This window comes from Bos indicus, chromosome 4 (genome assembly GCF_029378745.1).
Source record: "Bos indicus isolate NIAB-ARS_2022 breed Sahiwal x Tharparkar chromosome 4, NIAB-ARS_B.indTharparkar_mat_pri_1.0, whole genome shotgun sequence".
Lineage (NCBI taxonomy): Eukaryota > Metazoa > Chordata > Mammalia > Artiodactyla > Bovidae > Bos > Bos indicus.
In genome coordinates this window covers 54,170,388-54,194,387 of record NC_091763.1, presented here as the reverse complement: position 1 = coordinate 54,194,387, position 24,000 = coordinate 54,170,388, and the positions used below count along the sequence as shown (strand labels likewise).

Below are 24,000 nucleotides of genomic sequence, written 5' to 3'. Positions count from 1 at the left end.
GGTTCTTATAAATGGTAGAGTAGACGGCAGATATAATAATCTAGGTTATTCATTTGGCTCTAGCACTTTAGAATACAGATTTTTCTATACCCCTTCATTTAGGATATTTTGGACTCTGAATTGCGAAGTTTCAGAACTGGCTTGGGAAAAAAAAAAAAATATATGTAGATCTGTCTCCTGGAATCCAGTGCATATTGGTTGTTTTTCTTGTGAGATGAATCTTAATGGAGACTCTACCCTGTACCAGTGTAGAAGAGTTTAGGAGGTTTATAATACATGCAACTTTTGCCTTTATTTATTAAAGTCAAAATGGTTTATTCAGCAACAACTACAAGAGTTTTACAAGAAACAGCAAGAGCAGTTACATCTTCAGCTTTTGCAGCAGCAGCAACAGCAGCAGCAGCAGCAGCAGCAACAGCAACAGCAGCAGCAGCAGCAACAGCAGCAGCAGCAACAACAGCAGCAGCAACAGCAGCAGCCGCAGCAACAGCATCCTGGAAAGCAAGCAAAAGAGGTAGGATCCGGCCAGCTCATCCATGCAGAGGAGCGCGAGGTTGGGAAGGGCACAGAGAGGCCAGGGCAGTCTTTGGTCTTCCTATCACCAGGCTCTTGCTGTCAAAGATGCACTATTATACATTTGTACTGAGCTTAATAGCAGTGACAGTGGAACTCTCCTGTTCTCCTTTTTTGTAGCATGGGACTTGAGAGTTATAATCCAATGCTGCTGTCGTCTAATGTTCACTAATGAATCACAGTGTACAAAGAGCAAGCTGTGTGGTGGACAAAGTACTGATTATCTTGTATGCACGGAGAATCTAAGTTGGTGAGGGAACCTTATTTTTCTCAGTGGTGCAGCTCAGAGAACATGCATGCAAATTGAGCCTGTTATTGGGGGTTGTGGGGGGAAAAACGGAGAAAGTGGTTGGGCACAGATTTCAAAGTCACAGGCCCCTGATTAATGACTGCTACTGTAGGTTTGGAGTGGCGAGTAGAAAGTTCCAGTTTGATATGCTCATAAATCAAACTGACAAGCTGGCTTCTCAGGCCTAGCTTGCACTTGTCAGCAAACTGCATCAAATATAAACATAATACAAACAAAACATGTTGAAGTAGTTAAATTGATCAGCAGGTATCAGAGCTGTTGTCTTCAAGCTGCCCATTATGCAAACGTACAGGAAACAGTTTTGACCCCCTGAGGCTTTGTTTCTGTTTGGATTTGTGAATAGAATTTCAGACAGCCATCAACTACAGAATAGAAATTGCTCCCTTATTTCTCCGGAGGCTTTGGGCAATCCACATGACTTGCTCCATTATGCAGTCTGTTTTCCAGTGAGCGCATCAGAAGTTTCTCTTTTTCCCAAACTAAAAAGGAAAGGTCTTCCACAGCAGCTTGTCTTTCTCTGAAGTGTGACTGCCTTCTCATACCCTCCTGAGTCCAAAAGGAGTCTGGTTTGTCTTGTAATGCCTCACAAAATTGGAACTTATACTTTTCCTTATAATAAGGGCACGTTTTGGGGCCTTGAACATAATTCTGCCTTTAATATATTCCAGTAAGAGAGAAGAGGAAGAGAGGGAGCTAACAGGCCTGTCCTATGAAGGCTACATCCCAGTTTACTAATAGATCACTAGAGACCACGGTCATGGACTTCTGCAGATCAAACTTACTGAGTTGGAAAAAAAATAAAAAGTGCTGTTGAAGTTGACTGTTTCCATCAAGTGTCATTCTTTGAGTATAAATAAATTTATTATCATCTGAAATAAGCCCATTTAAAAAGTCTGAACCATTGTGACACACTTTCTCTAGACCTTGTTCCATCCTCTTTTCTCTGCTGCTGTGTTAATATTTGAAAGAAAACTGAAAATCTAGAGCTTGCTCACATTCTTCCCTTGAACTTTGATGGTGGGATGACCATTCACAAATGCACCAGGGCAATGAAATGAATGTGTGTTTTTCTATATGAGAACTGTTTGCACAGACTCTGCCTTTCATTCACTGGGTTGGGTTTTCTGACACCAGCAGCAGCAGCAGCAGTTGGCAGCCCAGCAGCTTGTCTTCCAGCAGCAGCTTCTCCAGATGCAACAACTCCAGCAGCAGCAGCATCTGCTCAGCCTTCAGCGTCAGGGACTCATCTCGATCCCACCTGGCCAGGCGGCACTTCCAGTCCAGTCGCTGCCTCAAGGTACATACAAACATGGTGCACATGTCATTTCTAAGCTTGCATTTCTATCACTGTGTGGCCTGTCTACACTATACCTTGAGAAATTTTTTATGACCTTCATGTTTATTATTAAAACATGATTGTTATGAAAACAAAAACAGAATGACTTAAAACCTTTGCAGGGCAGCAAAAGCAGTTCTGAGAGGGAAGTTTACAGCAACACAGTTTTACCTCAGGAAACAAAAAAATCTCAAACAACCTAATCTTACAAGTAAAGCAGCTGGACAAAGGAGAACAAGCGAAACCCAAAGTTAGTAGAAGTTTTGAGTATGTGATTTAGATGCACATACTACTGTATATAAAATAGATAATAAAAACCTACTGTATAGCATAGGGAACTCTACTCGTACTCTGTAATAATCTATATGGGGAAAGAATCTGAAAAAGAATAGATGCATATATGTATAACTTGGAGAAGGAAATGGCAACCTACTCCAGTGTCCTTGCCTGGAGAATCCCAGGGACGGAGGAGCCTGGTGGGCTGCCGTCTGTGGGGCAGAGTCCACAGAGTCCGTCGCACAGAGTCGGACATGCCTGAAGCGACTTAGCAGCAGCAGCAGCAGCAGCAGTATATGTATAACTAAGTCACTTTGCTGAGTACCTGAAACTGACAACATTGTAATTCAGCTATACCCTTTTATAAAATAAAAATTGAAAAAAACATGATTGTTAACATGGTTGCATGCCTCTTTGTCTTGAGACTCAGAGATTTTATTACACACTGCTTTTTAAGTGTTTGGTAAACTGCGCTCAAGTGCTTTGTTAGATATTAAATGTGTATTTATTTGTTTTACAGAAGAAAACGTGTAAGAACAGCACAATTCAAGGTATCAAATATATACTGAAGATCTGCAGGGAATTGGATTAGTGAGAAGGCTAACAACACTCTATTTAACATAAGTGAGCTGATAGGAGTTTTGGTGAACAACTGCTAAGAAAAAGATAGACACTCCTAATCTGCACACTAAAATCCCTACATATAAAAGGGAGGCTTTATGTATTCCTACAGAGAATATTCCAAGTTATGCTTGGGGGACCTCCTCATACATCCTGGACCATATTGATCCTCCTTTCTCTAAAATGATGTTGCTATAATTATGAATTATAGCTTTAAAAAGTTGTCAGTTGTATTCTTATTTTTCTGATAAGAAAAACTTGGATGTGCTTTAATAATTCAATAACACAATAGCATACAAATATAAAATTGTATGTATTCATTATTGTACTCAACTTTGGGGAAATGGAAAGGGTTCTAAGTAAAAAAAGGAAACAGAATAGTAAACAAAATGGTTCTTTGTGTGCTAAAATTCTCAATACTGGTAAAATTCATGTATCTATAAATATAATGGAAAGCATATTCTAATTTCCATTAGGATTTTGTTGGAATAAGCTTTAATCCAAATGAACTTTAATTCAAATCATTTATGCTTGTTCCAGGGGAGCTCACATTGTAGTAATACTTGCTATGCATTTTTCTGCCTCTGTAGGAGACACTGAAAAAAATAAAAAATGATTAAGTATACCAAAAAATTATAATTAGGCAAGTAACATGGAAATTTACATTACCACATGTCAAATAGATAGCCAATGGGATTTGCTGTATGGCTCAGAAAACTCAAACAGGGACTCTGTATCAACCTAGAGGGGTGGGATGGGGCGGGAGATGGGAGGGGGGTTCAAAACAGAGGGAATGTATGTATACCTATGGCTGATTCATGTTGAGGTTTGACAGAAAACAACAAAATTCTGTGAAGCAATTATCCTTCAATAAAAAAATAAATTACAAAGAAAAAAAAAGAGCCTTTTAAATATTCAAGTTTTTGTTTGTTGCACATTAAGTTAAAAATACCAGGGTAGATGTTTTTCTCTTTATTTATCAAATTACTATCTCTATGGCTTAATTTCCCCAGAATTCCTCTTTCATTTGACTTTAGATACTCTAATTCACCTGATTGCATTACTCTGAAGAAATCAAGAGAGATAAAGTTTAAATTGTGAAAGAAAAACAAGGCAGTAAAACCATTTTTTTCTGTGTCATTCCAAAGAGAATTGGAATAAACCAGCATGATTTTATTTGAGTAAAACCATTCAAACATTTAAAAAATGTTTAAAATGCTCATAGAAACAAAATGTAACTTCTATAAAATATACTTGTTGAACTGCATTCTTTAAAATCAAACATACAAATATCTTGTGAACAAGGAAATTCATTATGATATAACCATTCTAATAGTTTTTAAATGAAAACTTTCTCTTATTCCTGAGCTTTTTTTTTTGATAGAATTATCTCCTTTGTTTTTCTTGTTTTTTTCCAGTTTTATTGAGATATAATTTATATACAGCACTGTATAAATTTAAGGTATGCAGCATAGTGACTTGGCTTACATACATCATGAAAAGATTGACTTACAACCCTGAGTTAGTCCCTGATGTTACACAATGTAATGATTCACTATTTCTCTACTATTTAAAGTGATTGATCACCACTTATTTTTCTTCCATTTGTATCTCCATAAAATACATGAGAAATAAAACACACAGAATGGAAAATGCTGAGGGAAAAGAAGTAAAACTGAAAACATTTGAGCAGTCTTGGTTTGAGCAGAAAATGGATTTAAACAGTTTTTTAATTGAAATATAGTAGACTTACACTGTTGTGATAGTTTAAAGTGTTAAGTGATTCATATATATATATATACACAAAAATATATACAGAAAGAATATATATATATACACATATATTCTTTTTCAGATTCTTTTCTCACATAGGTTATTAAAAAATATTGACTGTAGTTTGCTGTACTATATAGTAAGTCCTTGTTGGTTATCTATTTTATGTATAGTAATGTGATGCAGAATCCCGAACTCCTAGTTTACCCTCCCTCCCCTATGCCCTTCGGTAACCATACATTTGTTTCTATGTCTGTGGGGTTATTTCTGTTTTATATATAAGTTCATTTGTGTCATTTTTCATTTGGATTCCACGTATAAGTGGTATCATATGATACTTGTCTTTCTCTGTCTGGTTTACTTCTCTTAGTGTGATAATCTCTGGGTCCAAACAAAAGAGATGGAAGTCACCATTGTGTTTTCAACTGTTTAGATAAATGTACGGAAAGTGCCATTGTGGAGACTCATCAGCCAAACTCAGAAGGAATGTGTCAGATAAACCAGCTATGCTAAAGAAACATGAGTTCATAGCACACTTGTGGAATTTCAAAGTTAAAGTGGGACAAAGTAAAAAAGTAATTGTAAAAGGAAAAAAGCTGAATCTTTGCCTCAGCTACTGCCTGTTTTGAACAAAAATGTTTTAATTATTTTTTTAACAGCTTCTCAGTTAACTTTGCATGAGGTTTTTGGTTGGTTGATCAATTAGTTACAAATAATAACCATATGAAAACAAAGTAGGATTAATATGCAATGATAATAGTCTCATTGTATCTTAAAAAATATGCTATACTAGCAGTATTTATCCCCATGATTTAACACAGCTTGTTCAGACTACTTTTAAAGCTATGATTTTTTTTCAACTGTATAAAAATTTGTGCATGAGAATTAGACATTAGAAATTTATAATTTTGATAAAGAAATTCACAGACATTTTTCTCTATGTTGCAAAATGATGCAATGTTATATTTTATCATTTTAAAGTAAGGCATTTTAAATACTGAGTATTTAAAGTCATCATGAACATTACTACAGTTACTACAATCCTGGATTTTAATGTAAAGTAGGCAATTAAATTATGATCTCTAAGTTTGTATATAGAGTGACTGTTGGTATACAGAAGTCAAATAAGAAAGGATGGATTTGTAAATCCGTCTAGAATAAACTACTGATTGTAAAAGTATTTAATGCACAGTGTACTTTAAATATCAACTAATAATTATTTAGTGACATGTCTTCATGACATAGTATTAAAAGACGCTTACTCCTTGGAAGGAAAGTTATGACCAACCTAGGTAGAATATTAAAAAGCAGAGACATTACTTTGCCAACAAAGGTCCGTCTAGTCAAGGCTATTGTTTTTCCAGTGGTCATGTATGGGTGTGAGAGTTGGACTGTGAAGAAAGCTGAGCACTGAAGAACTGATGCTTTTGAACTGTGGTGTTGGAGAAGACTCTTGAGAGTCTCTTGGACTGCAAGGAGATCCAACCAGTCCATCCTAAAGGAGATCAGTCCTGGGTGTTCATTGGAAGGACTGATGCTGAAGCTGAAACTCCAGTACTTTGGCCACCTCATGCAAAGAGTTGACTCATTGGAAAATGGGGGCAGGAGGAGAAGGGGATGACAGAGGATGAGATGGCTGGATGGCATCACTGACTCGATGGACATGAGTTTGGAATAAACTCCGGGAGTTGGTGATGGACAGGGAGGCCTGGCATACGGCGATTCATGGGGTCGCAAAGAGTTGGACATGACTGAGCAACTGAACTGACTGACTGACTGACCCTTGTTTACTATGGTACTTAAATAGGATTAAAAAATTAAAACTTAAAAAAATATGAAATTATTGTGACATGCACTTTAAATTTTGATATATATTTTTGACATAAGATGAGGTCAGTGTATCCCAATACACAGTATATATTCACAAATTCAGTATTACTCCAAGAACTTACATATGTATACACATACTTACCCTGGAGAAGGAAATGGCAATCCACTCCAATATTTGTGCCTGGGAAATCCCATGGACAGAGTAGCCTGGTGGGCTACAATCCAGGAGGATGCAAAGAGTTGGACATGACTGAGCAACCAAACAACAAAAACACATACATATATGTGTATGTATGTGTGTGTATATACATACACACATATACATATATGTGTGTACACATACACACATATACATATATGTGTATGTATGTGTGTATACACATACACACATATACATATATGTTTCATTCCAACTTTTAAAAATTTTTTGAATTTATAATACCTGTCTAAAATAAACATTTTCATTACCAATCTGAGAGACCTAACAGGGAATTTTGGATAAAAACCAGTGCAATTTTGAACTAACAAAATCTATTTGTCAAACTAGATGAGCTTGGAATCAGAGAATTGTTGAACAATAAAAAAAAAGATATATTTTGAAATAAAGTATAATAATGTCCTTTATGTTGAGTTAGGACTCTGCTGAAGTTCATCTTTGGCATCAGTGTTCAGTCAAAGTCAGCTATTTGGCTTTGACTTCATGTTCTGCTTGTGAAACTCTAAATAGCCAAATTCCTACTTCAACACCACTCTGGCATCCTTAAGTTTTTGCTTTATCTGTGATAATAGGCTTACATAGAACATATATATAATAAGGGTAATAGTACTAGCATTATGAACAATGTAAGTCATAAAGAATTATTGTTACCATCTTAGTATTCCCTTTCACTTACCAAATAAACCTTCTATTTGTAACTTAAGGAAATCTTCTTTGGAGTTTTACATCCTGGAAACTCCATCAGTGAGATAAAGTTTGAATGAAAATTTATTGTTGGGGTACTAAAACTTTGCAAGTTACCTGTGAATGCTGTTATGCATTAAAAACTAACTGAGGGTGACTTTCCTGGTGGCTCATCGGTAGAGAATCTGCCTGCTAATCCGGGAGACAAAGGTTCAACCCCTGATCTGGGAAGAGCCTACATACTGAAGAGCGATTAAGCCCATGCACCACAACTAGTGAGCCTGTGCTCTAGAGAACAGGAGCCGCAACTAATGAGCCCACGTGCTGCCACTGCTGAAGCCCACACCCTACAGCCTGTGCTCTGCAATGAGAAGCCTCTGCAATGAGAAGCTAGCATACAGCAGCTAGAGAGTAGCGCCCATTTTCTGCAACTAGAGAAAAGCCAATGTAGCAACAAAGACCCAGCAGAGCCAAAAACAAACTATTTTTTTAAGTTTTAAAAAATTGACTCAAAAAATAATAAAATTGGGTTTTAAAAAAGCTAACAGGGATAAATAAATACATGGGGAAATATTAAAAATATATTGAGTTAGTTTTTGAGAAAATTTAAATGAGATAGGAAGATAGAGATTAAATTGGATTTAATGTTTAGGTTATATGTCTTTTTTTTTTAATTTAATTTTATTTTTAAACTTTACATAATTGTATTAGTTTTGCCAAATATCCAAATGAATCTGCCACAGGTATACATGTGTTCCCCATCCTGAACCCTCCTGAACCCTCCTCCTTCCTCCCTCCCCATACCATCCCTCTGGGTCGTCCCAGTGTACTAGCCCCAAGCATCCAGTATTGTGCATCGAACCTGGACTGGCACCTCGTTTCTTACATGATATTTTACATGTTCAATGTCATTCTCCCAAATCTCCCCACCCTCTCCCTCTCCCACAGAGTCCATAAGACTGTTAATTCTTTATGAGTTGTGGGAGAACTTTGCCACATTAAGATATCATAATCAAGAAAAAAGAGAAATCATTGTTTTTGTAAGAGAATATCAAACTGTGAACATTTAATAGTTAAATCATAGCAGGAACAGTTTTTATGTCAGATGTATTCCTGTATCCTAGAAATTCCTTTCCTTGGTTGAGATACTTGCTTTTGGTCTCAGTTTCAGCAAAAAAAACTAGTTTTACTCCCTGTAATTCAGCATTTGAACAAATGTTTATTTGGTACACCTCTCATTGAAAATAGATTTTAAACAGGGGCATTTTGCATACAGGTTATAGTAAGCTCCTAGTCAAATACAGATCAATAGATGTTAGGTTTGGCAAATTATAAATCAACACGTGGCTCTCTGAGGGACAGCTCACCAACTGCAATAATTGTTGCCACTGGAGAGGAGTTCTGGGGACACAGAGGTCAGGACTAGTATGGAAATTTAAGTTTGCAAGGCATACCCTTCTCTGCAGTTCAGTTATTTTGCCCATGTGTGTATACTGGTTTTTCAAATTGTAAAATTTAAGATGAAAAGTAAAAATTAATATTTCAATAATTCAAATTATTTAATATCAGATTGGTTCAATATACATATGAATAATATAATACTCTACAAAAATATACTTTTATTATTTTTAGTTTTGAGTAACCCTAAAATAAGCAGACCATTATTAAATTAATTAATTCAAGTAGACTGACTTTACATAATGCCATATTAAAATTACTTATTTAATAACAAAATTATTACTGAATGTAGAAAATAAAAGGACATGGAAAGAATTATTTTTATTTTTGAGTGTCAGAGAGCTGCTCATGTATTAATAATTTTTACCAGTATGTGAGACCACTGGAATTTTTAAATTGTGTGTGCCTTAAGGATGTATAATCTAGATGTGAATCTAGATATGAATTACCAAATTTTCATTAATTCTTAGCACAGTGCTTGGCACCTAGTAGTTATTCTACAAACTCTGACTCTAGGAATAAAGAATTACTTGATTTATCTGTGGTATTATATGGAATTTGATTAGCAATTATTGTTTTTCTTTCAACTCCTGAAAGAAGAAACCTTTTAATGCTTGTCTATAGTACTGGCAGTGAATAGCAACAAACCGAATCAGCAAACTAAAATGGACTGGAATGGGTGATTTTAACTCAGATGACCATTATATCTACTATAGTGGGCAAGAATCCCTTAGAAGAAATGGAGTAGCCATCATAATCAACAAAAATTCTGAAACAAAAGAGTTCTGGATGCAATCTCAAAAACGACAGAATGATCTCTGTTTGTTTCCAAGGCAAACCATTCAATATCACAGTAATCCAAGTCTATCTCCTGACCAGTGATGCTGAAGAAGCTGAAGTTGAACAGTTCTATGAAGACCTACAAGACCTTATAGAACTAATACCCAAATATGATGTCCTTTTCATTATAGGGGACTGGAATACAAAAGTAGGAAGTCAAGAAATACCTGGCGTAACATGCAAATTTCACCTTGGAGTACAGAATGAGGCAGGGCAAAAGCTGATAGAGTTTTGCCAAGAGAACACACTGGTCAGAACAAACACCCTCTTCCAACAACACAGAGAAGACTCTACACATGGACATCACCAGATGGTCCGCACTGAAGTCAGGATGATTATATTCTTTGCAGCCAAAGATGGAGAAGCTCTATACAGTCAGAAAAAAACAAGACCAGGAGCTGACTGTGGCTCAGATCATGATCTCCTTATTGCCAAATTCAGACTTAAATTGAAGAAAGTAGGGAAACCGCTGCACCATTCAGGTATGACCTAAATCAAATCCCTTACAATTATACAATGGAAGTGAGAAATAGATTCAAAGGATTAGATCTGATAGTCAGAGTGCCTGAAGAACTATACAGGAGGCAGGGATCAAGATCATCCTCAAGAAAAAGAAATACAAAAAGACAAAATGCTTGTCTGAGGAGGCCTTACAAATAGCTTTAAAAGAAGAGAAACAAAAGGCAAAAAAGGCAAAGGAGAAAAGGAAAGATATACACATTTGAATGAAGAGTACCAAAGAATAGCAAGAAGAGATAAGAAAGCCTTCCTCAGTGATCAACGCAAAGAAATAGAGGAAAACAAGAGAATGGGAAAGACCAGAGATCTCTTCAAGAAAATTAGAGATACCAAGGGAACATTTCATGCAAAGATGAGTTCAATAAAGGACAGAAATAGTATGGACCTAACAGAAGACTCAGAGAAGGCAATGGCACCCCACTCCAGTACTCTTGCCTGGAAAATCCCATGGACGGAGGAGCCTGGTGGGCTGCAGTCCATGGGGTTGCTACGAGTCGGACACGACTGAGCAACTTCACTTTCACTTTTCACTTTCATGCATTGGAGAAGGAAATGGCAACCCAGTCCAGTGTTCTTGCCTGGAGAATCCCAGGGACAGGGGAGCCTGGTGGGCTGCCGTCTTTGGGGTCGCACAGAGTCAGACACGACTGAAGCGGCTTATCAGTAGCAGCAACAGAAGACTGCAAGGAGACAGTCCATCCTAAAGGAGATCAGTCCTGGGTGTTCATTGGAAGGACTGATGCTAAAACTGAAACTCCAGTACTTTGGCCACCTCATGCAAAGAGTTGACTCATTGGAAAAGACCCTGATGCTGGGAGGTATTGGGGGCAGGAGGAGAAGGGGACGACAGAGGATGAGATGGCTGGATAGCATCATCGACTTGATGGACATGAGTTTGGGTAAACTCCAGGAGTTGGTGATGAACAGGGAGGCCTGGTGTGCCACAATTCATGGGGTCACAAAGAGTCGGACATGACTGAGTGACTGAACTGAACTGAACGGAAGCAGAAGATATTAAGAAGAGGTGTCAAGAATACACAGAAGAATTATACAAAAAAGATCTTCAAGACCCAGATAGTCACGATGGTGTGATGACTCACCTAGAGCCAGACATCCTGGAATATGAAGTCAAGTGGGCCTTACGAAACATCACTACTGAAAAAGCTAGTGGAGTGTCAGAATTCCAGTTAAGCTATTTCAAATCCTAAAATGTGATGCTGTGAATGTGCTACACTCAATATGCCAGCAAATTTGGAAAGCTCAGCAGTGGCCACAGGAAAAAGGTCAGTTTTCATTTCAATCCCAAAGAAAAACAATGCCAAAGAATGCTCAAGCTACCACACAATTGCACTCATCTCACACACTAGCAAAATAATGGTCAAAATTCTCCAAGCCAGGCTTCACCAGTATGTGAACTGTGAACTTCCAGATGTTCAAGCTGGATTTAGAAATGGCAGAGGAAACAGAGATCAAATTACCAACACATGTTGGATCATTGAAAAAGCAAGAGAGTTCCAGAAAAACATCTACTTCTGTTTTAAAGCTATGCCAAAGCCTTTGACTGTGTGGATCACAACAAACTCTGGAAAATTCTGAAAGAGATGGGAATACCAGACCACCTGACCTGCCTCTTGAGAAATCTATATGCAGGTCAGGAAGCAACAGTTAGAACTGGACATGGAACAACAGACTAGTTCCAAATAAGGAAAGGATTACATCAAGGCTGTAAATTGTCAACCTGCTTATTTAACTTATATGCAGAGTATATCGTGAGAAATGCTGGCCTGGATGAAGCACAAGCTGGAATCAAGATTGCCAGGAGAAATATCAATAACCTCAGATATGTAGATGATACAACCCTTATGGTAGAAAGCGAAGAAGAACTAAACAGTGTCTTGATGAAAGTGAAAGAGGAGAATGAAAAAGTTGGCTTAAAGCTCAACATTCCAAAAACGAAGATCATGGCATCTGCTCCCATCACTTCATGGGAAATAGATGGGGAAACAGTGGAAATAGTGAGAGACTTTATTTTTGGGTGCTCCAAACTCACTGCAGTTGGTGACTGCAGTCATGAAATTAAAAAATGCTTACTCCTTGGAAGGAAAGTTATGACCAACCTACACAGCATATTAAAAAGCAGAGACATTACTTTGCCAACAAAATTCTGTCTAGTCAAAGCTATGGTTTTTCCAGTAGTCATGTATGGATGTGAGAGTTGGATGTAAAGAAAGCTGAGTGACAAAGAATGGGTGCTTTTGAACTGTGTGTTGGAGAAGATTCTTGAGAGTCCCTTGGACTGCAAGGAGATCCTAAAGGAAATCATAAAGTCCATCCTATAAAGTCCATCCTAAAGGAAATCAGTCCTGAATATTCATTGGAAGGACTTATACTGAAGATGAAGCTCCAATACTTTGGCTACCTGATGCAAAGAACTGACTCATTGGAAAAGACCCTGATGCTGGGAAAGATTTAAAGTGGGAGGAGAAGGGGACAACAGAGGGTGAGATGGTTGGGTGGCATCATTGACTCAATGGACATGAGTTTGTGTAAACTCCGGGAGTTGGTGATGGAGAGGTAGGCCCGGCGTGCTGCAGTCCATGGGGGTCGCAAACAGTTGGAGACAACTGAGCAACTGGACTACACTAATTGCATGTATACATCCTTGAAATACTGTTTTAAGGGAAAGTGAATAATCTTCACTTAAGATTTTATGTTGATTATTAATCTATGATGCTCTAGTCCACTGATTCCCAGATCCCAGATTGTGCTTGCCAATACACTAGTTTTCTGATAAATTGAACAGATCTTTTAACTTAGCTTCATTGAATTTTCACTTGTTGCAGGCACTTGTATAGGCTCTGGGGATAAATCTTTGACAATAACCGATAGTAAACCCTGCCATTATAAAACCTACCTTTTAAAGAAGACAGACAACAAATAAAGTATATAGTGGTAACTGCTAAGGAGAAAAATGAAAAAGCAAGGATAAGAGATACTTAAGCAACCATGAGATGGGTGAAGTTGAACTTGTACACAAGATAGCCAGGGAAGTGGTCCTGGGAAGGGGCTATGTGAGTTGTGACCTTGGAAATGTGAGGGTGCTCTTGAACAAGTTAATTAATTTTCCTGTACTTCAGTGTCCTCATCTCTAAAATGAAAGTAAAGATGATAGTGGTTGGGCATTACATCAGTTATCATGTATGAAGGCTTTGCAAAATTGATTGACATATAAGTAGCACTATATATATATATCTGTTAAATAAATCAGACAAAGAAACCTGCCAGAGGAGTGAGTTGGAGCCAGAGGAGCTGTATAAACAGGAGCTTAGTTGTGAACATGTAAGACTGGAGAATCTGTTAGTGTTACAGTGAGATGTCAAATAAGCCTGCAATTCAAGGAAGAGATCTGGGCTAGAGATCACTTGAATCCTAAGCCTGTACTTAGTATTTGATACTGAAATAAATTAGTGTAATTATAAAAATAATTTATTGAGTTATTTTTTTCCTTACATATTTGAAAAACACTGAGTTAAAGAAAGAAATCTAAGATATCTCTGTTACTAAACATCTCAGAACTGTTTTACTTGCTAACATAAGCCATGGGTCTCCTAAATTGAGATAACAGATCTCTGAGATCTCTTAGACTAACAGCATTTAGGGAGTACTGTTCCATAGAATACAATACTGACTTTGTTATAATACTGCCTGAAAAAGTGAATTAATTCTTGCAAATCATCAAAACATAAAAAAAAACTCATGAAACCTCCAAAATGGCACAAAGTTGATTAGCTAGTTGTTTCATATTTTAAAATAGTTTTATATCCATAGAAAAAAACTAAGCAAGTTGATGTGAAAACGTTGTCTCATGAGCAGTGTGTTACTTTACTTTTTAAAAATGCCCCCCACCCCGATTATCTGCAATTGGAGTAATCTCAGTTCAGTTCAGTCGCTCAGTCGTGTCCGACTCTTTGCCACCCCATGAATCGCAGCACGCCAGGCCTCCCTGTCCATCACCAACTCCCGGAGTTCACTCAAACTCACGTCCATCGAGTCAGTGATGCCATCCAGCCATCTCATCCTCTGTCGTCCCCTTCTCCTCCTGCCCCCAATCTCTCCCAGCGTCAGAGTCTTTTCCAATGAGTCAACTCTTCACATGAGGTGGCCAAAGTACTGGAGTTTCAGCTTTAGCATAATTCCTTCCAAAGAAATCCCAGGGCTGATCTCCTTCAGAATGGACTGGTTGGATCTCCTTACAGTCCAAGGGACTCAAGAATCTTCTCCAACACCACAGTTCAAAAGCATCAATTCTTCGGCGCTCAGCTTTCTTCACAGTCCAAATCTCACATCCATACATGACCACTGGAAAAACCATAGCCTTGACTAGATGGACCTTTGTTGGCAAAGTAATGTCTCTGCTTTTCAATATGCTATCTAGGTTGGTCATAACTTTCCTTCCAAGGAGTAAGCGTCTTTTAATTTCATGGCTGCAGTCACCAACTGCAGTGATTTTGGAGCCCCCAAAAATAAAGTCTGACATTTTTTCCACTGTTTCCCCATCTATTTCCCATTAAGTGATGGGACCAGATGCCATGATCTTCGTTTTCTGAATGTTGAGTTTTAAGCCAACTTTTTCCCTCTCCTCTTTCACCTTCATCAAGGCTGTTTAGTTCCTCTTCACTTTCTACTGTAAGGGTGGTGTCATCTGCATATCTGAGGTTATTGATATTGCTCCCGGCAGTCTTGATTCCAGCTTGTGTTTCTTCCAGTCCAGCATTTCTCATGATGTTCTCTGCACATAAGTTAAATCAGCAGGGTGACAATATACAGCCTTGACGTACTGCTTTTCCTATTTGGAACCAGTCTGTTGTTCCATGTCCAGTTCTAACTGTTGCTTCCTGACCTGCATACAGATTTCTCAAGAGGCAGATCAGGTGGTCTGGTATTCCCATCTCTTTCAGAATTTTCCACAGTTTATTGTGATTCACACACTCAAAGGCTTTGGCATAGTCAATAAGGAGAAATAGATGTTTTTCTGGAACTCTCTTGCTTTTTTGACGATCCAGCAGATGTTGGCAATTTGGTCTCTGGTTCGTCTGCCTTTTCTAAAACCACCTTGAACATCTGGAAGTTCACAGTTCACGTATTGCTGAAGCCTGGCTTGGAGAATTTTGAGCATTACTTTACTAGCCTATGAGATGAGTGCAGTTGTGCGGTAGTTTGAGCATTCTTTGGGATTGGAATTAAAACTGACCTTTTCCAGTCCTGTGGCCACTGCTGAGTTTTCCAAATTTGCTGGCATATTGAGTGCAGCACTTTCACAGCATCATCTTTCAGGATTTGAAATAGCTCAACTGGAATTCCATCACCTCCACTAGCTTTGTTCGTAGTGATGCTTTCTAAGGCCCACTTGACTTCACATTCCAGGATGTCTGGCTCTAGGTCAGTGATCACACCATCGTGACTGTCTGGGTCGTGAAGATCTTTTTTGTACAGTTCTGTATATTCTTGCCACCTCTTCGTAATAACGTCTGCTTCTGTTAGGTCCGTACCATTTCTGTCCTTTATTGTGCCCATCTTTGCATGAAATGTTCCCTTGGTATCTCTAATTTTTGTGAAGAGATCTCTAGTCTTTCCCATTCTGTTGTTTTCCTCTATTTCTTTGCATTGATTGCTGAGGAAGGCTTTCTTATCTCTTCTTGCTATTCTTTGGAACTTTGCATTCAGATGCTTATCTTTCCTTTTCTCCTTTGCTTTTTGCTTCTCTTCTTTTCACAGCTAATTGGAAGAACTCCCCAGACAGCCATTTTGCTTTTTTGCATTTCTGTTCCATGGGGATGGTCTTGATCCCTGTCTCCTGTACAATGTCACGAACCTCAGTCCCCCGATTATCTGCAATTGGAGTAATCTACGGAGCTTCAAAAACTACTGATGCCTGTGTTCTGACTTCAGAAATTATGATTTAATTTGGTGGGGCTGTGGTCAGAGCACTGAAACTTTTAAAGGATCCCCAAGTGATTTGAATGTGTAAACTCTTTGGGAAGCTATTCTTGCTAACAGAAATCCCTTTTCGACATTATTTTCCTCTGTTCCGTATCTGTAATATTTAAAATATTTAAACATTAAATATTTAAAATATAAATATTTAATATTGTTAAAATATAATATTCTGTTAATTAAGGACCATTATTTGGACTGATTATCAAATGTTTACATGCCTTCTGTTTATTATCCTATCATTGTGATACCATGGTAGTACCACTCATTTTCAATGCAAATGAATAGTATAATAGAATTCTACTTTAAGGTAAGTGGATATGTAGGTTACCAAAGTTATTAATAAAATCTGAAAGCTAAATTATTATTAACATCTTAACTATAGTCTCAGATATATATGTCTTTAGCCAAAATATAAAATGTTACTAGCCACTTAATCTGGTAAAATCAAATGGTACCATTTATAATTCTTTAGACTTTTTCCTTACCAGAAAGCAATACTCATAAATATTGGGTTGGCCAAAAAGTTTGTTCAGGTTCTTCCAGGAGATGTTATGGAAAAACCCTAACAAATTTTTTTAGGGTTTTTGGCCAACCCACAATAGTATGCCCTTTAACAGAACATTTACGTATGATAGTAACCAAGATGTCTTTCAGAACTGTATGAACCTGTTTTAATCAATTAAATCAACAACTACTGAGCACATACTAGGCAATGTTTTAGGAACTGAGTGTCTCCCAGTAAAGTAAGAAATCCTTGCTCCTAGTAAATGGTGGAGGGAGACTGTAAAACAAATAATAAAGTTTAGGGGTGGTAAATGCTCTAAAGAAAAAGAAAGTAGATAGGTCGTGATAAAAGGCAAGTAGGGAGGGGCAATGGTTGATAGTGTGCTGAAAAACCTCTCACAGGAAGTGACCTTTGAGCTACCTAAATGAAGGGAGGGAGGAAGCTGTGAGAAGATTTGCACCCAGAGAGTGGCCTAGGTTGTGGGAATAGCTGGAGCAAAAGCTTGAAAGGCAGCAAATATTTGATGCATTCGAGAAATAGCAGAAGGCCCATGTAATAGAATGAAATGGAGAGAGACGGTGATGGATGAGGTCAGAGACATAGGTAACAATCAGATAATATACTGAAAATACAGCTACCATATGACCCAACTGTCCCATTAGTAGAAATATACCTAGAGAAAACCATAATTCAGAAAAACACATGCACCCCAGTGTTCATTGTAGCATTATTTAAAATAGCTAGGACATGGGAGCAACCTAAATATTCAACAACAGAGGAAAGAATAAAGAAGATGTTGTATATATGTACAAAGGAATATTACTCAGCCATAAAAAGGAATGAAATTGGGTCATTTGTAGAGATGTGCATGGACCTAGAGACTATCATACAGAGTGAAATTAAGTCAAAAAGAGAAAAGCAGATATCATATATTAACACATATATGTGGAATCTAGAAAAATGCTATAGGTTATCTTATTTGTGAAAGAGAAATTGAGACACCGACGTAGAGAACAAATTATGAACAGCAAGTGGGGAAAAGGAGGTGGTGGGATGAATTGGGAGATTGGGATTGACATGCATACACTATTGAAACAGTGTATAAACAGATAACTAATGAGAACATACTGTTTAGTTCAGGGAACCCTATTCAGTACTCTGTGGTGTCCTAAACAGGAAGGGAATTCAAAAAAAAAGGGATAAATGTCTATGTATAACCGATTCACTTTGCCTTACAGTAAAAACTAATATAACATTGTAAACCAACTAAAAATTGAAAAAAAAAGAAAAACAAAACCTTATAAATTTCAAACTTCTTCTAATTATAAGGAAAATGCATGTAACATAAAAATAAAAAATAAGTGCCAGCTCCTCATAGGCGGCAGTAAGTTTTTTTTTTTCCTCTTCTAAGTGTTCTCAGAAGCCATTAGAGGCTTTGCTGGGGAAGTGTCATGGTTTAATTTACTTTTAGAGAGATAACTTTGGGCTGATAGATGAAAAGTAAATTATCCAAAGGCAAGGTGAAAACAGGAAGACAGTCAGGAAGCTGCAGCAGCGTCTAGACAAGCAGTGACAGTGGAGCAGAGAGGCAGCAGACGAGGCGGTGAAAGTTCTGATACAGAGGGTGCGTTGATGCTCCACAGAAAAGGATTTGCTCATGCAGTTTTGCTGTTAAGACACCTAAACACATGCAGCCAGGTAACAGAAACTCACAGCCATAAAAGTTTCAGAATCTTAGGTTAAAGCTAGAATTAAATTAGTCGTTAATGATCTTTATATAGAAAGTATTTCCTTTGTAACAGAAATACCTTTCTTTATTAACCCATCCTCTTTTTATAGAAAAAAATTAACTTTTAATAACGTTGAGAATCTGAGCTATCCTGTCATTTCTTCAGTCTCAGGACATGTCTTAAAATCTTGAGGCGCCAGAATCACCAAAATGACAGCTTTTGGTAAAACTGTCTGTTTGAAATTGTGATAAGCATAGCAACCTAAGGTTTCTCTTTTCATTTCTCATAAATCAGGTAAATTTGCATAATCTGAACCAGAAAGTTGTTTAAAATGAGTATTTGATTTGTTCTGTCAATCATAAAATGGAGGAGAAATTTGGATATTATATGCCTAATTGGTCCATTTAAGTAAACATATTGGCTTATTTAGCACTTGAAGATGAAATTCAGTTATTTCCTTTGCCTCTCTGAGAAAGATCAAAATACCTTGATAATTGTCAAATGTATTTTTCTTTTGAGTGTTCACTGTTTTCCCCGGACATTTGTGTTTTCCCTCCTTACTTCTTTTTTTTAATTTCTTTTTATATGTGTTATTTCCAAGTGTCTTTGTCTTTTAGTTCCTCACTGATACTAGCAATAAGTAAAGGTCCAATAATTTTAATTTTAATACTGTTGAAAGTCCAATATTTTAATTTTCAAATGGAACTTGCTGTGCTTTTTCAACTGATCCTTGATATTAGCCCCAGTAGTATTATTTCTAGTTCTGTTCTTGATTTGATAGTCTTTAACAGATAAATGATTATCGGAGATAAAAAATATAGTGATGATGACGTAAAACTGATTTATCATCATATATTAATAATTCTGGTAACATCACTTTTGTTGTTTGCATTAATCCAGTAATAATACTAAGGTCATTATATGAACTTTACTTTGTTATATTAGTGGGGCTTCCTTTCATTTTATAGCTGGCTTAAGTCCTGCCGAAATTCAGCAGTTATGGAAAGAAGTGACTGGAGTTCACAGTATGGAAGACAATGGCATTAAGCATGGAGGGCTAGACCTCACTACTAACAATTCCTCCTCGACTACCTCCTCCACCACTTCCAAAGCATCACCACCAATAACCCATCATACCATAGTGAATGGACAGTCTTCAGTTCTAAATGCAAGGCGAGACAGGTAAATTTCATGAGATATATTTTGTTACTTATCACCAAATTTTACTTTTACTATTTGTAACACTAAAAATAATGACTTGTACTTAACAGAGATAGAATGTGTAGGACCCAAATTAAATAGGTAGAAACTTTTAAATTATCTTATATATTATTTCATCAGAAAAAAAACAGCTCAAATACCAGCAGTTTGATGGATATAATGGGGAATTTCCTGAAGAAAGTTATTTTATAATAAGTGCATGTAGAATTATTGTGTCAATATATTTTTATGGCTAAGATGCTATGATTAACCTGATTGCTGAAATGAGAATCTTCTTACCATTTTAAAACTTAAGAATGAGTTTCAAATCATTAAAGATGCATGTGTGTGTGTATATATATATATATATATATATGTATATATACATACTTATATAGATATCCCCCTTAATATATGTTACAACCCTGTGCTTAGAAATCAGAGAATAGATATACATAAGCATATAAACACAGGTATCATAAACCAGAAGAAAGAAGATCTGGTTCGTCTTTTTTGTTTTTGTGGCATGATGGAATTATAAATATATAATTAAAATGAACTTATGGTAACACCCTGGATAAATTTGCATGAAAATTCATAAAGAAAAATTTGGTTTCAGTTACCGACACTAAGTACATTATATTAGATCATTTGTTTCAACTTAGTGTTTTTGGTTGTATAAAAAGTACCTTTGTAAAAGGGTCACCCATATACTTTTTATCCATTTAACTATTTATTCAGGCATATGGTAACCTAATCAGATCCGTTAATGTGATTTACATAAAATATATAAGGCAAAATATTGCTCAGTGAAAAATACATTTTAAAAGATGGAACATAAGTACAGGATTTCTTTACAGAGTGGCTTAATCCCATATGATGTAGAGTTATAAAATTCATATTTCAATGTAGTGAATTGACAGTGTTCTGCAATGTGAATACTGCCTGTCTGCAATAAACTCTTTTCTCATAAACAAGTATTTTTTCAAAGAAACATGCAATTATACAGTACAGTTTAAAATAGAATGCTATAATTTGGTGATGTTTTTGGTTTTTCTTGGAGTATCATGAACATTTTTTCTTGTTAGATTTCATTATTGTAAAATGGTGTGCTTTTGAATGCTTTCATGCTGTTGCTTTAATTGAGAGTAATTTGATGATTACATACTTCAGAAGTTGGTTGATGTCTCTAGGATCTATCTGATACAATACTCACTTATCAAAAGTCTTGGATAATTATAAAAGAGATAGCTAATGAATACCATTCCAAAGTGGAATTTTTTGATCAACTGTAACTAGCAGAAATATATATGATTCACACATAAATATTAAACAATGTAAATGATTCTGAAGGTCCATATTATCTCTAAAAAGAGCATTTCAGAAATCTTGTGGTGATTTTCCTATTACTTTCTTAAAAACACAGTTTGTTTTTTTTTCTTCACTTGACCACATATGAATATATATTTTTATTTAGAGGTAAATGTTACATTAAGGTCATGTGGCAGGATTAGCATATGATATTATACAGTCCTCTTAGTTTTTCATCCTTTATTAACAGTCATCTTTGGCTTTATTTCTCCTCTAATTGGAACATCATCTAGCCTTGGCAGTTGAACTATTCAATAGAACGATTAAATTTTTCTGACTGCTCTGAGCTGAATTGACCTGTTTTGACCTGTTTGTCACTGATCGTAACCTGACAGGCGCTAGCAGCCTGCAACGATTATGGCTTTTTGAGATGAATCTGACGTCGTGTTCTTTTGCTACAGCTCGTCACATGAGGAGACTGGGGCCTCTCACACTCTCTACGGCCATGGAGTTTGCAAATGGCCAGGCTGTGAAAGCATTTGTGAAGATTTTGGACAGTTTTTAAAGTAGGTTTTTTACTTTTTTTAGCAAAGGGAGTGGATTATATGGGAGTTTCAGGTAATTTTGCTGTAAATAAGCAAAAGAAAGCTGAAGAAAGAAAGTAAAGGTCCATCCTAAGGCACTCTGTACGTTTTCTGTGTATTTCAACAAGTGGATTAGCAAACTCAGGCTAAGAAGGTTAACTCTTCATCTTTACTTTTCATGAGAAAATTTCACAAAAGGTCTTTGAATGAATAATAAAAAGTAGCCTACTATAATAGTGTCATTAATGATCGAAAGATATGTTTGTAGAATTCACTTAAATTTCAAGGTTTCTATAAAAATTTCCAGTAAGATTATGTGAAAAGTCATATGTGCGTGTGTGTGTGTGTGTATAGAGACACACATATATTTAAACAAAATACACATTTTAAAGGCTTATCTTTATTGCAGAATTTTTATTTCTAACTTTAAATAATGTTTAATGTATTTATTTAGTAAGAATGAAAAAACTGTAAGTTAATCATAGCTAAAATTTTAAGATAGCTGTATTTTTTCCATGTTGTGACTTGTTGCCCTGAGAATCATAAAGCAACATACATGGCCCTAAGCTTATTTGATATATTGTAAGGCTTCTCTAACTTAAAATCAAAACTTTGTATATCCTTAATTTCTTCATACAGCGATAATATATTTTTTAATTCATAAGAGGTTCTTTTTCAAATGAGAATATGCATCTTTCATGAATCATTTTCCACCCACAATTTCAGAATGCAAGAGATCTAAACAGAGCTACAGATAGGTTTATGGAGATGAGTAACTTCACAGGCTGAGACTCTTATGTTGTCATGGAGCAGCTAACAGGGTCAATGAACTGTTTCATGCTTCATCAACAATTAAGTTAATTAGCTCATTTGAAATTGCATTGCTTTGTTGCCAGGATGTTGGCAGAAACATCAAAAGGATGTGTTTACAAATGGCACACTACAGGGTATAGAGCAGAAGCACCTTAACAGCAAGGCCCAAGTACGGGGCATCGTAATAACTGTACAACCGAATTGCACGAAGACTTCCACAGGGAATTTTTTAAACTTTTTAAAAAATTTCTAACCAATTAAAGGAAAAAAATGCTTCCTGTATTACTGTGGACTTTGTACATGGCCTTAATCGAAGATTTGCACTATCCAGAATAGTTGTGAGCTGCCATTTTGTTGGGTAGGAAGCTGATTCAAATGTTCTAAGCAAAAAGAGCCCTTAAAATATTAGGCAACTTTGCTAAATTTGCCTAATTTCTTATCTAAGAAAAATAATCTTTGTTAAAACAAGGACAGAACATAAGAATATTCATTCATTGAAGAACTAATTTCATATCTCTTCATTTGAATTATATTAGTTCTGATTAGTATATTATTCTTTATCATTAAGATTATTTAGAGGACTTTTGCTGCTATTTCTTAAGAATAGCAACTTAAACCTTATAGCTCAGTCATCATACATTTTATTGCTCTAAGTTGTTATTTCTAGCAAAATTCAAAATAAAGCTTTAAGAAAAAAGATATATCTTTCAATATAATTTCCTTTATGGCACATGGAAATAAACATTTTTATTCATCTCAAATTTGTGTAAATATGAGCTCTCGTTTTACCCTCCATGAGTCTTTTTCATATTCGTGCTGGTATTTAAAAATAAAACTGAAGAAGTTACAATTAAAAAGGCATTTCCTTTCAATTAAATATCAACTTTGGTTCCAAAGACTGACCATTTTTCCAGCCCATTAACTTTATAGGGATGACAGAGCAAATGACGGTAGATTTTAAGGTCCTCCGTTTAGTCCATTTTTGTTGTGATATGCTTAGATTCTCTAAGTCAAATGAATGTGATAGCTTCTGTTAATAGAGCTAATGCCAGTGTATGGTACTAAAATGAAATTTTAATTTAATGTATTTTTATACTGGCATTGTCTTTTTCTTGATGTGTATGGGAAATTTGAAGAGTGTGTATGGGAAATTTGAAGAGAAATAAAATGATATATTTTATTAAATTAATTTCAGTTACTCAGGAAAAAAAAAGTTGATTTAGTGTCTGTGTGGAAAGTGAATTGAAGAAGGCATTACCGTTAATACAGATTTTCTTGGAAAGAAGATTTTGTTTTTCTTTTGCAGTAATGGAGAGAATAGACAGTCTTGGAGGGAAAAATGTCAGGCAAGTCAAAAAGCTGTAAAGTTTTTAATTCTCAAGTTTTTTGTACATGCATTTTCCAGAAATTTGGTACCCAGTGT

At 36.2% G+C, this 24,000-nt stretch overlaps 1 protein-coding gene across 10 annotated transcripts in view; it reads left to right on the top strand.

The window, feature by feature from the left end:
• Window positions 1–24,000, top strand: part of FOXP2 (forkhead box P2) — a 661,054-nt gene that overhangs the window by 583,635 nt on the left and 53,419 nt on the right. For 8 of the 10 annotated variants that reach the window (XM_070787814.1, XM_070787808.1, XM_070787809.1 and 5 more), the window contains 4 exons: window positions 323–514; window positions 2,018–2,180; window positions 19,638–19,851; window positions 21,642–21,746. In XM_070787814.1, coding sequence (XP_070643915.1) covers window positions 323–514; window positions 2,018–2,180; window positions 19,638–19,851; window positions 21,642–21,746 — 674 coding nt within the window. The remainder of the gene's footprint in view (window positions 1–322; window positions 515–2,017; window positions 2,181–19,637; window positions 19,852–21,641; window positions 21,747–24,000) is intronic. The other 2 variants (XM_070787815.1, XM_070787813.1) reach the window with 1 other exon arrangement.